Source organism: Oncorhynchus keta, chromosome 7 (genome assembly GCF_023373465.1).
Source record: "Oncorhynchus keta strain PuntledgeMale-10-30-2019 chromosome 7, Oket_V2, whole genome shotgun sequence".
Classification (NCBI taxonomy): domain Eukaryota; kingdom Metazoa; phylum Chordata; class Actinopteri; order Salmoniformes; family Salmonidae; genus Oncorhynchus; species Oncorhynchus keta.
The window spans coordinates 32,281,626-32,299,381 of NC_068427.1; the positions used below are offsets into that span (position 1 = coordinate 32,281,626).

General features: G+C 40.6%; 1 protein-coding gene across 2 annotated transcripts in view; it reads right to left on the reverse strand.

Annotated features, from left to right (window-relative positions):
• Window positions 1–17,154, reverse strand: part of ube2e3 (ubiquitin-conjugating enzyme E2E 3 (UBC4/5 homolog, yeast)) — a 62,109-nt gene extending 44,955 nt beyond the window's left edge. Inside the window, exons 1-3 of one of the 2 annotated variants that reach the window (XM_035773967.2) lie at window positions 16,994–17,154; window positions 15,566–15,785; window positions 14,150–14,200 (exon numbers count right to left, since the gene is read on the reverse strand). In XM_035773967.2, the coding sequence (XP_035629860.1) occupies window positions 14,150–14,200; window positions 15,566–15,774 (260 nt within the window). In that variant the 5' untranslated portion in view covers window positions 15,775–15,785; window positions 16,994–17,154. Of the gene's footprint in view, window positions 1–14,149; window positions 14,201–15,565; window positions 15,786–16,799; window positions 16,953–16,993 lie in introns of those variants that run through there. The other variant, XM_035773968.2, reaches the window with a different exon arrangement.
• Window positions 17,155–17,756: the final 602 nt, after the last annotated feature.

The following is a 17,756-nucleotide window of genomic DNA, read 5'->3' on the forward strand; positions in this document are numbered from 1 at the left end:
CATTTACCATATCTGGAGGAATTGAAGCAGGACTGGCTTCACATAACATCCAAGGCAGAGAACCCTCTCTAAGTAGTTAGAATCTCTCTTAGCTGCCTTTTATAAAAACCCCGGCTTTCATATTCCATTCCCCAAACAGCAATCAGGAATCATTCTTTCATATTATTCACAGGTTAGACACTCTAGTCTTTTTGTAAGCCTATAAAACAAGTTGTTGTAATGCAGTAACATTAACAAGAGAGGAGAGGTTGCTGCACTAAGTGGTGAGCTAAATAATGTGGATTGGTGTAGCCTAGCAGTTAAGAGCATTGGGCCAGTAACTGAAAGGTTGCTAGTTTGAATCCCTGAGCCGACAAGTTGAAAAAGCTGCTGATGTGCCCTTGACCAAGGCACTTAGTCCTAGTTTCTCTGGATAAGAGCATCTGCTAAATGACTTAATTATAATGGGTTTCCACTGTTGATAAATCCATGAGAGGGAGTGTGCAAGTGGATCCGAAGGATGCAGCTTTTAGTCAGGCCCAGATTACAGGACATTCTCCGGGGCTCAGTTTTTCAAAAGTTATTCAGACGTCGTCTTTTGAATAGGATTAAATGCATATAAATAGAATGAATAGAATGGTCAAATCATTGACTTGAATGGGGACTCCCGTTCAATTCATTCTATTTCTATGCATTTAATCCTATCCGATAGCCGAAATCTGGATAAATAGACCACTTTTGAAAGACTAGGACCAGAAGGTCAGACTGTAATCTAAAACACCCTCGTCCCCCTGTGAGACAAGCTAAGTGTAATTAATTCACAAACGACCGAATGCATTAATCAGAAGCATGACAAGGCTTCACACAGGTGATCTTAATACACTGAATGAATCACTCAGAACAGAGGCAACAAACACAACACAGCACATTTCAATAACACATAAAGTGTGTGAGAATGGACGAGGGAGGTGGGGAAACTGGGAAACTGTTCATGCATCTCCGACTGATAACAGATCAATAGTGGTTTGGCGCCTGTTGTTTCCTATATAGAGGTGTGGGAAGGGGCAGACTGATGGGGCACAGGGGACAGGGAGCGTGTGTGAACTGTATGTGCGTGTAGGGTGGTGTCTGTTGGGTCATTTTCTGCCACAACAAACCCCAGTGGGACTCTGACAGGGTAGGCTCAGCCAGATAAATACTTGTATGTCATCTCAGGAGTAAATATGTGTTTGAAAGGCAGCCAGCACAGAAGGAAGTTAGAAAGAGTACAGAGAGGAAGAGCCAGGACTGGAGTGGACAGCAGTTTTACCTTAGGAAAAGACTGCAGGTACTGTCAGATAATAATTATACAACGGGTGGATCTAATCCTGAATGCTGATTAGTTAAATCCGCATTCCAGATGGTGTCTATTCCACAAGTTACCACGGGCTAAATCTATGACGATAAAATGCCTATTTACTCTGTTCCATCTGACTGTGCAATCCACTGTCTCGTCAACCCAGCCAGGCAATTTATAAACTTGATCTCCACTATAAAAAGCATCTACACATTATCTCACGTTTATTTTAGACTAACATTTAGTTTTCAACAACGGAGATTTGTATTAACTTGCTGTCTGTCTCTCCGACATTTGCAACATTGTTTCAATATTCAAATTGGATCTCCAGCTGTCCCATAGTAATGCATGTGTCGGGAGTTGGGATATAAACAAAGAACTATCAATAGAAAACAGGTGAAACAAAACAAAATGCAGCTAGTTTGCAATCTTTCCAGCTTCAGTTTGAAGTGATTGTGTTAGCTGTGTCCAAATAAATGTCACTAGAAAACAGCTTAAACAAACGCAAATGCAGCTACTTTGCTGTTATTCTGGCTTTTTGACATGACTAAGTTAGCCGTTGTTGGCAAACTAGCAAGAGATAAAAGAGTTACAAGCCAGTATGGCAATGAAACATTTACAACAGACGACTGGGTCTCGTCTATAGATACAGAACAAAAAGACTGAATGACTGGGTCGCGTCTCTGGCAAACGAACTGATAGAACGAACGACCAGCCAGCTTGGGTAGCAACCCTAGATTTCTGTCTGGACTATATCTTGTGGAAGGATGAAATAGTGTGAATAAATTCATCTATATAATGTTTTAATTAAAATACAGTGCATTCAGAAAGTATTCAGACCCCTAGACTTTTTCCACATTTTGTTACGTTACAGCCTTTTCCAAAAAGGATTAAATAAATAATTTTCCTCATCAATCTACACAAAATACCCCATAATGACAAAGCGAGAACAGATTTTTTTTTTTGCAAAACAGAAATACCTTATTTACATAACTATTCACACCCTTTGCTATGAGACTCGACATTGAGCTCAGGTGCATCCTGTTTCCATTGATCATCCTTTAGATGTTTCTACAACTTGATAGGTGTTCACCTGTGGTAAGTTCAATTGATTGGACATAATTTGGAAAGGCACACACCTGTCTATATAAGTTCCCAAAGTTGACAGTGCATGAAACCAAGCCATGAGGTCGAAGGAATTGTCAGTAGAGCTCCGAAACAGGATTGTGTCGAGGCACAGATCTGAAGAATGGTACCAAAAAATCTCTGCAGCATTGAAGGTCCCCAAGAACACTGTGGCCTCCATCTCAAATGGAAGAAGTTTGGAACCACCAAGACTCTTCCTAGAGCTGGCCGCAAGGTCAAACTGATACATCTTGGTGGAAGAGCCTTGGTGCTTCTACACCTGCATTGCTTGCTGTTTGGGGTTTTAGGCTGGGTTTCTGTACAGCACTTTGAGATATCAGCTGATGAAAGAAGGGCTATATAAATAAATACATTTGATTTGGTCAGGGAGGTGACTAAGAACCCGATGGTCACTCTTGACAGAGCTCCAGAGTTCCTCTGTGGAGATGGGAGAACCTTCCAGAAGAATAACCATCTCTGCAGCACTCCACCAACCAGGCCTTTATGGTAGAGTGGCCAGACGGAAGCCACTCGTCAGTATAAGGAACATAACAGCCCGCTTTGAATTATTTATTTTTTTAACCTATATTTAAATACGCAAGTCAGTTAAAAGAACAAATTCTTATTTACAATGATGGCCTACCCCAGATGACGCTGGGCCAACTGTGCGCCACCCTATCTGACTCCCAATCACAGCCGGATTTGATACAGCCTGGATTTGATCCAGGGATTGTAGTGACGCCTCTTGCACTGAGATGCAGTGCCTAAGAACGCTGCGCCACTGGGAGCTTAGAATTTGCCAAAAGACACCAAAAGACTCTCAGACCATGAGGAACAAGATTCTCTGGTCTGATGAAACCAAGATTGAACTCTTTGGCCTGAATGCCAAGTGACACGTCTGGAGGAAACCTGGCAACATCCCAACGGTGAAGCGTGGTGGTGGCAGCATTATGATGTGGCAATGTTTTTCAGCAGCAGGGACTGGGAGACTAGTCAGGATAGAGGGAAATATGAACAGAGCAAAGTACAGAAAGATCCTTGATGAAAACCTGTTCCAGAGCGCTCAGAACCTCAGACTGGGGCAAAGGTTCCCCTTCCAACAGGACAACGACCCTAAGCGCACAGCAAAGACGACACAGGAGTGGCTTAAGGACACGTCTCTGAATGTCCTTAAGTGGCCCAGACAGATCATCTCTGGAGAGACATGAAAATAGCTGTGCAGTGACACTTCCCATCCAACCTGACAGAGCTTCAGAGGATCTGCAGAGAAGAACAGGAGAAACTCCCCAAATACAGGTGTGAGCTTGTAGTGTCATACCCAAGAAAACTTCATAAACAAGAAAACTCAAGGCTGTAATAGCTGCCAAAGGTGCTTCAACAAAGTACTGAGTAAAGGATCTGAATACTTATGTAAATGTATTTATATTTTTTAGCTAAAATAAAAACCTGTCTTTTCTTCATCATTATGGGGTATTGTGTGTAGATTGATGTAAAAATGTCATCCATTTTAGAAATAGGCTGTAATTTAACAAAATGTGTAAAAAGTATGAATACTTTCCGAATGTAAATCATTATTTGAATATGTTGGTAACCCGGTGTATAAAAGTGATAATGCCCTCGAAGCCGGTGTTTGGAGGATATATTGGCACGGTCTGCCGGCCTTCAACATCGTCTCGGGCATTATAACTTAAATAACGCATGGCACTTAGTTTCTATTCAAAGCCACTTACAGTACGGTGAGTGCATGTGATTTTTAGCATGTGTATACGATCCCAACGGGAATTTAACCCACGACACCACACAAGATCACAGGTATAGTGTTATGACAGGACAGAATAACCTTCTAAGCAGTCTTAGGAGTGAAGGGGGGAGGGAGGAGAGTGAAGGGAGGAGTGAGGAGGGGGCGTACATGTACTGTGGCTTACATGTACATGGAAACAATGTTTCACTGGCTGACCCGTCAGTAATGCAGGGTAGAATGTCCAAGACGCTCAGTACAGCTGAGAAAGTAACAGGGCAGATAACTGCCAGCAGCATGACTATCAACTCATTATTTTTCATATCAGACATGGGCATCAAACCTTAATGACAAGTTCCAGCCTAGAGCTTTCTTTAAACATTTCTTGGAGGTGGATCATCTTGGATGAACAGGACAATGGTAGCAGCATCATATTTCTTCATAGTCCACTCTAAATGCACTGCTTCATCTAGGTGTAATAATGACAAGAGAAATATAATACTTGCCTATGTTGAGGGGTATGAGTTTCTCTGGTTGACTATGGTCTATATACTTTGAAAAAAAGTTGCTATCTAGAATCTAAAAGGGTTCTTTGGTTGTGCCCATAGGAGAACCCTTTGAAGAACAGTTTTTGGTTCCAGGTAGAACCGTTTCAGTTCCAGGTGCATGGAACCTAAAATAGTTCTACCTGGAATGAAAAAGGGCTCTACCTGGAACCAAAAACGTCTGTCCTATGGTGAAACCCTTTGGAAACCTTTTTTTCTTTAAGCTCGTAGCATACACACTAACAATGCTTCTTCCCCTGATCTCTTTCTGAACTACAGTAGGCTAAATGCAAAGCAGATCACCAATCACATAACTCATTTACCAATTACATACAAACTAGATTGTATGAATAAATAAATGGAACATGGATAAATAAGAGTAGGCTTTTTCATAATTTTGATAATATCCCTAAATTATTCTTCAACAGTATCCCTCTGGAAACCAGATGATGAAAAGGATTGATGTTTTCCACCTGCTGTTTCCTAATAAGAAGAGAGCTAGGGATGGACAGATGGTGAAATCTACCCCGCCATGCAGAATTAACAATCAATACACAAGACAAGCAAACAACAAGAACAGCTCCAACGTATACATGGACCTAAAGTTGGGAATTTGAACCACACAATTGTATATTTAACAAAATCATTTGAATTACTATGTATCCTTTATTTTACCAGGGAAGTCATATTGAGATTGACATCCTCTTTTCAAGTGAGCTGGTTATGCAGGGCAGACATAGATGGTTCAATCCATGTTCTAGTGCTGTTGATGGTTGCTTTTTAAAGTCAGGTGTCTTTAATACTGTATTATAAACCCTGTAGTGTAGTAACCTATTTCACCTCCATCTAGGCCTACCTGTCTACACATCTTTATATTCAAAATTGCAATGTTAACAACCGACCATAATACAGTCACAAAACCACTACTTTCACACTCTGGGCTTCCCTCCCTCATAAAGAGGAATCTGATAACGATGCATAAAAAGGAGATTGAATATGCTGTCCCCCCCCCCCCTCTCCCCTTCCCACTCCCTCCTTCTCTCTCTCTCTCTCGCTCGCTTCCTCTAACACCTCTCTCTCTTTCTCTGCAAATATATTGATTAGTAGTGTGGCGCTGACATGTAAATCGGACGATTTAAGGGCTACTGACCAATTCTGCTGTTGTGTGTGTTTCTGATCTTTTATTGGACATAATGTTTCCGCCATTGTTTCCTATGACTGAAAAGAGCTTCTGGACATCAGAACAGCGATCACTAACCTCGATTTAGTTGAAGAATTCTACTTCAATGACTCGGCCGCGCAGGACATACTGCTCATCTGGGACCAGCCCCTAATCCACGACACGCGGAAGAGGAAAAAACAGAGATATAGAGGCCGACATGGGGGCAGCCTGATGAAACTACGGAGGCGAGTAAATAAACCTCCTCTACCCTCTGTTCTATTGGCGAATGTGCAATCATTGGAGAACAAACTAGATGAGCGCAGTTCGAGATTATGCTTCACGGAGTCGTGGCTGAACGAGGACAGAGCGACAGCGTCTTGTAAGCTCAACGGCGGGGGTGTATGTATCTTTGTTAACAACAGCTGGTGCACGATCTCTAATATTAAGGAAGTCTCGAGGTATTGAATGCCAAACTTAGAATATTGCATGATAAGCTGTAGACCATACTATTTACCAAGAGAGTTTACATCTATATTTTTAGTAGCTGTCTACTTACCACCCCAAACCGATGCTTTCACTAAGACTGCACTCAACAAGCTAAATAGGGCCATAAACTAACAAGAACATGCTCATCAGAGGTAGCACTCCTAGTGGCCAGTGATTTTAATGCAGGAAAATTGAAATCGGTTTTACCTAATTTCTACCAGCATGTCACCTGTGCAACTTGAGGGAAACAAACTCTAGATGACCTTTACTCCACACAAAGAGACGCATACAAAGCTCTCCCTCGCCCTCCATTTGGGAAAACTGACCATAACTATACCCTCCTGATTCCGGCTTACAAGCAAAAACTCAAACAGGAAGTACACTCTAAGAACAAAGGGTTATTCGGCTATCCCCATAGGATAACCCTTTTTGATTCCTGGTAGAACCCTTTTTGTCTCCAGATAGAACTATTTGGGGTTCTATGTAGAACCCTTTAGGGAAGGGGTTCTACCTGGAACCAAAGGGGTTCTATTTGGAACCAAAGGGGGTTCTTCAAAGGGTTCTCCTATGAGGATAGCCAAAGAACCCATTTAGGTTCTAGATAGCACATTTTTTTCTGTGTACCAGTGACACGCTCAATTCGGAAGTGGTCCAATGAAGCGGATGTAAAGCTACAGGACTATTTTGCTATTCATCCGATGGCATTGAGGAGTTCAACACGTCAATCCCCGGCTTCATTAATAAGTGCATCGACGACGTCATCCCCATAGTGACCGTTATACATATCACAACCAGAAGCAACGGATTAAAGGCAATATCCACACTGAGCTAAAGGCTAGAGCTGCCACTTTCAAGGAAAGGGACACTAATCCAGACACTTATAAAAAATCCTGCTACGTCCTCTGACAAACCATCAAACAGGCAAAGCGTCAATACAGGACTAAGATCAAATCCTACTACGCCGGCTCTGACTCTTGTCGGGTGTGGCAAGGCTTGCAAACTATCACAGATTGCAAAGGAAAACCCAGCCACGAGCTGCCTAGTGGCACGAGCCTAGACGAGTTAAATGCCTTCTATGCTCACTTCGAGGCAAGCAACACTGAACGATGTGTGAGAGCACCAGCTGTTTCGGACGACTATGTGATCACGCTCTCTGTAGCCGATGTGAGTAAAACCTTTAAACAGGTTAACAGACAGATTACCAGGACGTATACTCAGAGCATGCGATGACCAGCTGGCAAGTGTCTTCACTGACATTTTCAAGCTCTCCCTGACCCAGTTTGTAATACCTACACTCTTAGAAAAAAGGGTTACAAAAGGGTTCTTTTCTGAGGGATAGGTTTCTACCAAGAACCATTTTGATCAGAATTACTGCTTTTTGGAAGACACAGGTTCTTTGTAAGGCAATGGGTTCTACCTAAAACCTTTAACATCCTAAGAACCGTTTTTGGAAGAAAGGGTTCTTTGATGATTCTTTGGAAGACAAGAAGCCTTCTAAATAGAACCATATATCATATTTCCCAGCATTCTCTATTGTTTGTTTTACTATAATATCTGTATTTGTGCATGTATATTGACTGGATGATACATTTTAGGCTACACAAAGATAAATAACATACAGTTTTCTAAACTAATCCAAATGTTAATGATTGGATTTACTGCACCCGTTACAGAGATGGTTATTCCAGTTTAGATGATTGAGGTAGTCTCAGTATTCAAATCTTCCTTACTGTGGCAGTCTTTTTGAATGCAGGTTGCGGGTGATTAAAACATTCCATTTGTTGGATATCGTAACTGGATGGATTCCAATAGGAATTACACAGCACTTTGCAAGCCACCATTATGTGACTTGCAGGCCTGGTGTGACCTGTAAACCAGGAGATTTCTAACACCCCTGTGTTAGGGTATAACCTGTCCCTCAAAGAAAGGTCTTATGCTATATGTAATTACATTTTAAATGATAATAAGGCTGGTGGAACCGTTCATAGAGGGTTCTAGGGAGAACACTCCAAAGATAAAATGGTTCTAACGCCATCACTAAGTTTGCCAATGTCACGTTCTGACCTTTATTTCCTGTGTTTTGTATTTAGTTAGTATGGTCAGGGCGTGAGTTGGGTGGGCAGTCTATGTTTGTTTTTCTAGGTTTTGGGAATTTCTATGTTTCGGCCTAGTATGGTTCTCAATCAGAGGCAGGTGTCATTAGTTGTCTCTGATTGAGAATCATACTTAGGTAGCCTGGGTTTCACTGTGTGTTTGTGGGTGATTGTTCCTGTCTCTGTGTGTGCACCAGATAGGACTGTTTTGAGTTTTCACATTTCTTGTTTTTGTTAGTTTGTTCATGTGTAGTGATTTATTAAAAAGAACCATGGACAATTACCACGCCGCGTATTGGTCGTCTGATCCATTTCGCCTCTCCTCTTCGGAAGAAGAGGAGGAAATTCATTACAGCCAAAGACACGACGATGTCAACGATGACGATGAGACAGCCTACAGGGTGGTGCCTAGACAACAACCTCTCCCTCAACGTCAGTACGCCAAAAGAGCTGATTGTGGACTAGAGGTCAACCGATTATGATTTTTCAGCTCCGATACTGATACCGATTATTGGAGGACCAAAAAAGCTGATACTGATTTATCGGACGATTTTTATACATGTATATATATATTTGTAATAATGACAATTACAACAATACTGAAATAACACTTATATTTTAACTTAATATTATACATGTATATAATCAATTTAGTCTCAAATAAATAATGAAACATGTTCAATTTGATTAAATAATGCCAAAACAGTGTTGGAGAAGAAAGTAAAAGTGCAATATATGCCATGTAAAAAAGCTAACGTTTAAGTTCCTTGCTCAGATCATGAGAACATATGAAAGCTGGTGGTTCCTTTGAGTCTTCAATATTCCCAGTTAAGAAGTTTTAGGTTGTAGTTATTATAGGAATTTATAGGACTATTTCTCTCTATACCATTTGTATTTCATATACCTTTGACTATTGGATGTTCTTATAAGCACTATAGGATTGCCAGCCTAATCTCAGAGGTTGATAGGCTTGAAGTCATAAACAGCGCTGTGCTTCAAGCATTGCGTAGAGCTGCTGGCAAACGCAGGAAAGTGCTGTTTGAATGAATGCTTATGAGCCTGCTACTGCACATTTCAGCAGCACTACCTGGATCTGGTTTCAGTTGTTTGACCTAGCCTAGTTCACTGTTGTCAGTTCGGTTGCATTATTAATAGTTAACTAGTGATTATGTGAAGATGTATTGTTTTTTATAAGATAAGTTTAATGCTATCTACCAACTTACCTTGGCTCCTTGCTGCACTGGTGTAAAAGGTGGTCAGCCTGCCGTGCAGTTTCCTCGTGGAATGCAATGTAATCAGCCATAATCGGCGTCCAAAAATGCAGATTACCGATTGTTATGAAAACTTGAAATCGGCCCTAATTAATCGGCCATCCACATTAATGTAGAAACATATTCTATTCTTATTTACAATAAAAGTGACTCCAAAATGACACAATAGATTATTTACCATGAATATCTATTGGGCACAAAATGATCTGGATCACAACCAAAACAAACAGCAAATACATCCTACAAATGTGTAGAGTCACAAGCTTGATGTAGTCATTGCGTGCTATGAGTATGGGACCAAATAATTACATTTTTACTACTTTAACACACATATAAGTGAATTTGTCCCAATAATTTTGTTCCCCTAAAATGGGGGGACTATATACAAAATGTGCTGAAATTTCTAAACAGTTCACCCGATATGTATAAAAATACCTTTAAATTAAAGCTGACAGTCTGCATTTCAATCCCATAGTCGTTGTATCATTTGCTGGAGTACAGAGCCCCAAAAATGTAATAAATTGTCAATACTCTTCGAGCTCACTGTATGTCCTTTGATCATAAATATGTATGTTTATGTGTGGTCTGACAAACAATATTAGTGTTTCTCAGTGGGGAAATATTGGATGATATTGGACGGTAATATACGGTATGTCTGCATTATTATATAATATTATCAGCATAAACAGGGACATAGAAACCAGGATATCCCTCATCCATCAGGTATAATAAGTATTTGGGTTAATGATTAATCAAATATAATATAAAATGTTTATTTTTCCTAGAGGGAACGAGTCACTGGCCACTGTGGACTAGCAGAACACAGACAATGTTTGAATTAATCTGTTTAAGAATGGCATTCAGTCCATTAAGTCTGTATTTCTTTGTGTCAAATTGCAGGTGAGCTTGCACTTAGATTAGTCATTATAATAATTTAATTTGGGGGGTGCTTATATTTGTCCAGTTACACACTTGTGGGTGGACACTTGTACAAGAGTGTAATGGATATGTGTTTCATTGCAAATCCCAACTCCCCCTGAGACACCTGCTGGGAGTGGGGTCATGGCCAGGTTCACCATTGTCCAGCGCGCATGGAGCGATTGGGGTTAAGTGCCTTGCTCAAGGGCACAATGACAGATTTGTGTGTGTGGGTATGTGTGTTAATTGATAGTTGATAATGCAACCAAACTGACAACAGTGAACTAGGCTAGGTCAAACAACTGAAACCAGATCCAGGTACCTTTTTTATTTTCCATGATATGTCCAGGCCAGGCAGTGCTGCTGAAATGTGATGCATTATCATCAAATTAATGTAACATCCCAGGCAGCCTCCAGGTAAACAACACACTGCGGAGACCGAGTCTGCATCCCAAATGGCACCCTATTCCCTATACAGTAAACAACTTTTGACCAGAGCCTCACATGTAGTGCACTATATAAGGAATAGGTTGCTATTTGGGATGCAACCATACTGACTGACTGACTGTCCTACTAATTGAAAGGGAAATCATGAGCCAGGGATGGAGCTGATATATAGGCATTGTGGGGTTATTATCTCCTTCTGCTGAGAACAGGATCAGGGCCCCCCTGTCCATTTTATGATAGCCATAATAATCTGAAAGGCTAAACTGATCCTACATCAGCACTTATACTCTGAGAGTGCACAGCGCAGAGCAGAGGATCAGACCATGAAAGGCCATCAAATCCCTGCATTGTCAATGACCATTATCAACGTTGTCTCAGGAATCCCCTAGTCGTGCCGCGGCACGATATTGATCCCCCAATTTTCTATTCAGAAGACACACGGTGTGGGCTGGAGCTCACCAATACCGCATTACCACAACAGGAAGCGGAGAAGGAGCACACATTCACCCACAGACATTAAGCCACATCTTGCTGATCAGTGGTCCATGATCCACGTCCTCACAGGGATATAGTGACCTGAGCTGCATCTTAGTAAGGAAGTATTGCATGGCGAAGGTTAACTTAACCGATGCATACATGCAACATCAGCTTTTTAGACAACAGAATGTTTGTGCAAAGTAGTTTCTGATAAATGGCTCTTGACTAAAGGTAGCAGAAATTACATTCACGTCTATGACACCACACACTAACTGCTTCCAATTTAAAACCACAAATGTGGAGTCAAAGGAATTCATGTCGAATCTTAGTGTGATATTGTTGCAACATGAATCATATCACACGGCGTCTTAAGAGAGGGCCTTTCAAAGGGTCAGTGGGCACGGTGAGGTTTGTTTAACAGGAAATAATTAATGTTTGCAGCCCAATAGAGGGGTGAAGGGGCTAGTCTAAAGAATGCCAAAACCCCCCCTTTAAACCCCGGGTCTAGAGAACAAAACAAAGACCATATGTCATAGTGCTGCTTCATGAATAAATCCTAGAAGGAAAATCCCGGGCCAGGGTCAAAGTCATTAGAGCTAACCGACTTCATGAATGAAACACATATTTGGAGGGATAACTCAAACTCAATGCAATCCAAATCATTTGGTCACTGTGTGTAATTTCTCCTTGGTTGTAAACATTTAAAATGCAATTAAAAAACAGTGAAAATACCCTCTGCCGGTATCTGTGCAACACTGGTTTGATTAAAGAATGATTGCCCACCCCAGTAAGCAAAGTATTGTAAAGTTTATCAGGTTGCATGACATCTATTCAATTACAGGAGACTCAAGACTAGCAAAATGGCATTCAAGAATCTTTACAAACAGACCACAAAAAATACCTCCCAAAAACATGTTTCATTAAACGAACAGTAAAAAGAATATAAAGCAAAATTCCTCTGCGGTCATCAAAAACATAAAATCATACATTCACTAATTAAACATAATTACACTGAATCTGCAGCATCACATCTGTTTTATAAAACACCTACCTATGTCAACTCTGTCATTTAAAAAAAATGTAACCTTTATTTAACTAGGCAAGTCAGTTGAGAACAAATTCTTATTTACAATGACGGCCTAGGAACGGCCAAACCCTGATGACGCTGGGCCAATTGTGCGCCACCCTATGGGAATCCCAATCACAGCCGGTTGTGATACAGTCTGGATATAAACACATATCTATGTCAACTCCGATATAAACACATATCTATGTCAACTCCGATATAAACACATATCTATGTCAACTCCGATATAAACACATATCTATGTCAACTCCGATATAAACACATATCTATGTCAACTCCGATATAAACACATATCTATGTCAACTCCGATATAAACACATATCTATGTCAACTCCATTATAAACACATATCTATGTCAACTCCATTATAAACACATATCTATGTCAACTCCGATATAAACACATATCTATGTCAACTCCGATATAAACACATATCTATGTCAACTCCATTATAAACACATATCTATGTCAACTCCGATATAAACACATATCTATGTCAACTCCGATATAAACACATATCTATGTCAACTCCATTATAAACACATATCTATGTCAACTCCATTATAAACACATATCTATGTCAACTCCATTATAAACACATATCTATGTCAACTCCATTATAAACACATATCTATGTCAACTCCGATATAAACACATATCTATGTCAACTCCGATATAAACACATATCTATGTCAACTCCATTATAAACACATATCTATGTCAACTCCGATATAAACACATATCTATGTCAACTCCGATATAAACACATATCTATGTCAACTCCATTATAAACACATATCTATGTCAACTCCATTATAAACACATATCTATGTCAACTCTGTTATAAACACAAATCTATGTCAACCCCGTTACAAAAGATGGAATATAAGACCGTCTGCGTAAATGCAGCATCTGTTGCATTATTAAAAACATGACAGTGCAAAGACCATAGCTAAACATAAATTATTTAACACATCAAAAACCACCACACCAGACTTTCCTCTCTGTCTCTGCTTTGAAGCCTAGCATTGTTCGTTTTGGACTTCGGCTAAGGTTTTTACGGCTGTTCGGGTACACAGCATTTTTTCTGAAGGCATGTCGAATTTCGGAGACTAAGTCCACTCCCCTTCTTCGGTGATTGGTCAACAGTAGAAATTCTTCAATAAAGTCTTTGTTGTCATTCAACTTGTTTTCATGCCCATTTTAGTTCGATGTCAAATTGCACGACTAAGATCTCTTCGGCAAAAACTGCAAAATTTATGACAGATTTCTTGTGTTATCTTAGATTAATTCTGACTATTTTGAGGAAGAGGAATCATTTTTCAAGCGAAGGTCTTTTAAGGGAGGATGCAAGCACACTCCTTCAGTTCGACTAGCACAGTTCGGCTAGGCGCCAGCCGACCTGAAGCATGCTGACGCCTTTAAGCCTTATCAACAAAAAGAGCATAAACTGAGAATATAAATGAATATGAAATCTTTGCCATACCTGCAGTTAGGTGGTGGATCTAGAGTGATCTCAGCGAGCTCCTTCTGGATTCTGTGGAAGAGAAATGAGACATGTGCTGAAGCTGTGAGAAGAGGGCTGTGAGAGGAGAATGTACAGCACTACACTGGAGGGATGAACAATACACACACTGAAAACACTTTGAAGTCAACAGACTTGTTTCTATCGTGGTCTTTGCTGTCAGAGAGAGAGAGAAATGAGAGAGGAAAAGAGAAGCTGTGAGAAGAGAAGAGAGTTTACAGCTCGAGACTAGAGATTTACACTGCCCTCTACCAGCGATGCTCTAACTGCACGCCCCCCCCTCTCTCTCTCTCCGCTCAGCACAGCTAACATGGCTGCTTCCTCTTTGTTCTCCCAGGCAGAACCCGAAGCCCAGAACAGCAAAACTTTCTCTCCTTCGTTACTCCCTGTCCGTTTACCCCAACACAACCCTCTCACCCCCAGCACAAAGCTAGCCCCCTCACCTACCATCCCGCCGCTCATCCACCCATTCCAGTCACTTTTAGCACAAAATATTTTCTTTTAAAGCTTATATGCAAATGAGGTAGAGAGGGAGAGGGAGGGGGGAGGACCTTGGGTATATTTGACAGGGCCTTTAAACAGAGAGCTGAGTAGATTGCTGTTACTAAAGCATTATTAACGGTGTGTAAGGGAGAAAAGGGGAGGATTTTGACATACTTGCCACTCAATACATTTGTTTTCTCATCTACTGTTAGTACTTGATACATTTTTTTAAGACTATCGTGTAGACAAGTGAGTTTCTTTTTGAAGCTCAGATAAAATTGCATGCAACTGCTTTATATTTATTAGTTGGACGTTAAAGTGATCATTCTCCTCTTACCAACACTAAATATAGTTGCATAGGCCTAATAAGAGGAATAGGACATTTGTCATAAAAATATTTTTGACCATTTTCTCCCCAAACTTAGAAACAGTTTTCTACAACCAAACAAACACAGGTTGCAACACAGGAAAGACATCAACTGTGAGCGTGAAAACACCTATTTTACAATACTCAACCATCACAAGTATGTGAACTCAAAAACAATTTATCCTCAGATACGCTAAGTTAGATGTGAACAAGTAATATTAAGTCCTGCTCTGCTCTTGTAGCCTAACTTGACAAACGATGCATATCCAGCGACAATAGACCAATTAACCAAATAAAGGCATTACTATGATAATGTACTTGCATGGCTTTAGTTTTTAACAATCTTATTTGGCACAGGAACAATAATAATTCAAAAATAAATATCTCTCCTTTGTGTCTCAAAGGATTAAAGCATTATAAATTAACCATAAATCATTCATTAGGCTACTCAGTTTAACAGAAGGATCATGTAGACTACAGTATCCCTGATTGTAAGAATACAGTGATTATGATAATGAAGACATTACCTTTTAGCACTAGTGGACAACTTGGCGGTAGTCTTGCTGGATAATTTGGTGGGTTTCTTCTGTTGCTGAGGAGGTGTGGGGGGCTGCTGTTTTCTCTCCTCCGCCTCCTCTGGCTCCGGTACCGCCGGGTCTCTCTGGTCCGCATCAGAACTACCACTGCTGGTGCTTGGACTCTCGTCATCTGACCGCCCCTGTCTTTCACTGGACATTTTGATTCCCCCTGAAAACGAACGACAGAAAAGTTATCAAACTGATCAATGCAATATAGGCTAGACATATAGACATCTATAAACATATAGCCTTTCACTGGACATATATTTCCCCCCATAAAGAAGAAAAGATAGACACTTTTTAATTGGATCTATCAATGGGATACATACATACAGAGAGAGAGAGATGCTGCTCATCAGACAGGTAGGTTATCATACCTCAACTTTACATAATTCTCTGGACTGGTAGACCCCTTTGTGGGTTGGTCTTTGGTTCGTAGCCTACATTAGTATTCATTTCTCAGAGTCTGTGTCCTGCTGTCGACTTACATGGTTGGATGTTGAACATTACCGTCTATTCATCAAAAGTTGTTTAGAAACAATAGCTATAGACTATTTATAAATAAAATCCATTAGAGTACTTAATTCAAATTCCTGTCATTTTGAAGGACAAACGATGTTCACGATGTTTCCATAATGGTCACACCACACGCCTATAGCAAGCTAGATGGTTAGATAAGGAGCACCAAATCATTCCATTAGCTCGGTCCAATTGGCTTTGAATAATCCCCCCCCACAGAACCGTAACACGAGTGCAAATATTGTTAGGCTACATTATCGCAGCTCATTTGTAGCCTTGTCGTTAATAAAAGCAGGCTCGGATTCAGTCATTGTGACTACTGACTAACGTTACTAGGCTACCTTCGTTTTGTGGTGAGATCCCGGGAGCTTTATCTGTCAAAAGCCAAGCAATAGGTGAAAACAACACAGAACACTCAAACAGCATACAGTCACCAGCGCACGAATATAGGTTGGGAGAATGCGAATGAAGAGCTGCAGGGAAAACATAATTGCACCTATTTGCAGTAAGGGGGGCTCGCAAGGCATGCAGGCGAGCTAAATAAAACACAGCATGTTTCTCCCACTTTAGGAGAGCATTAATCGTATATACCCGACGAATATGAGCATATTGATTATAAGTCATTTGACGCATCCTAAGGAACGATAAATGGTTCGAATCCGACCTTAGAATCCTTTGTAGAACGGAGAGGTTTGTTATGGTAGGAGACACTCCAGTATCAGCATGGTGTACCAACTGATGCATGAAGTCAGTTCCGAGCAAGCTCCCTCTAACACGACAGCGCTGAAAACACCAAATAAGGACGATCTTTCTCCGCCTAACCTAGACTCTCCCGGATCATTGGAGCTTCTTCTTTACCTTTGGCGTGGTCTCGTCTTAATCTGAGACGGGTAGGAGCGTTAAAAATCCGGTGGAAATGGAGCCGGGAAGACGACAAGCTCCGGCCAAGCTGTGGACATTGGAGAATCGGAAGGAAAGGAGATGCTGCAGTACTGGCCTGGAATCCAGGTGGCGCTGGATAGCGAGTGAGTCAATCGTTGCTTTGGGTCCATTGAGTCAAGGGGTTCGTTTTCACTCTCTCTTCCAAATGATGGTCATGGAGCAAACGGCACGAAATCAACTGGCTGTCACTTCTTGCAGTCCTCTGATATTCGTTTGAGTAAGGGAGCACATGTAGGACTATTGTTGTTTTGGAGATTCTAAACAGCAGAGGGGAATTACATAACACAGGTTGGAACAATGCTTGGTATGTTATTATTTACTACAGTTGAATAATTGCCTTGTGAAAGTTTGCTGTGATTATTGCCTTGACTGCAGCTATTCATGAGACGGGAGAAGGGATACATTGTAAATAAACAAGGCTGTAATAGTATATCTTTGGAAAAAATTGAAAGTTGCCAAATACTTGTCAATTTATTACATATATAGGCCAAAAACCTAATGTAATTGTGTTCTATCATGGAACATGCATCTATTTTACATTAAACGTTAATAATTAATAGAATATAGTATCATCATAGAATTCATTTAAAATGTTCATCATAATTGGAGAACTGATTTTATTTCAAGTGGCATTTGAATAGGCTACTGTAGGTACAGTTCTATTGACTGTTTACAGCAC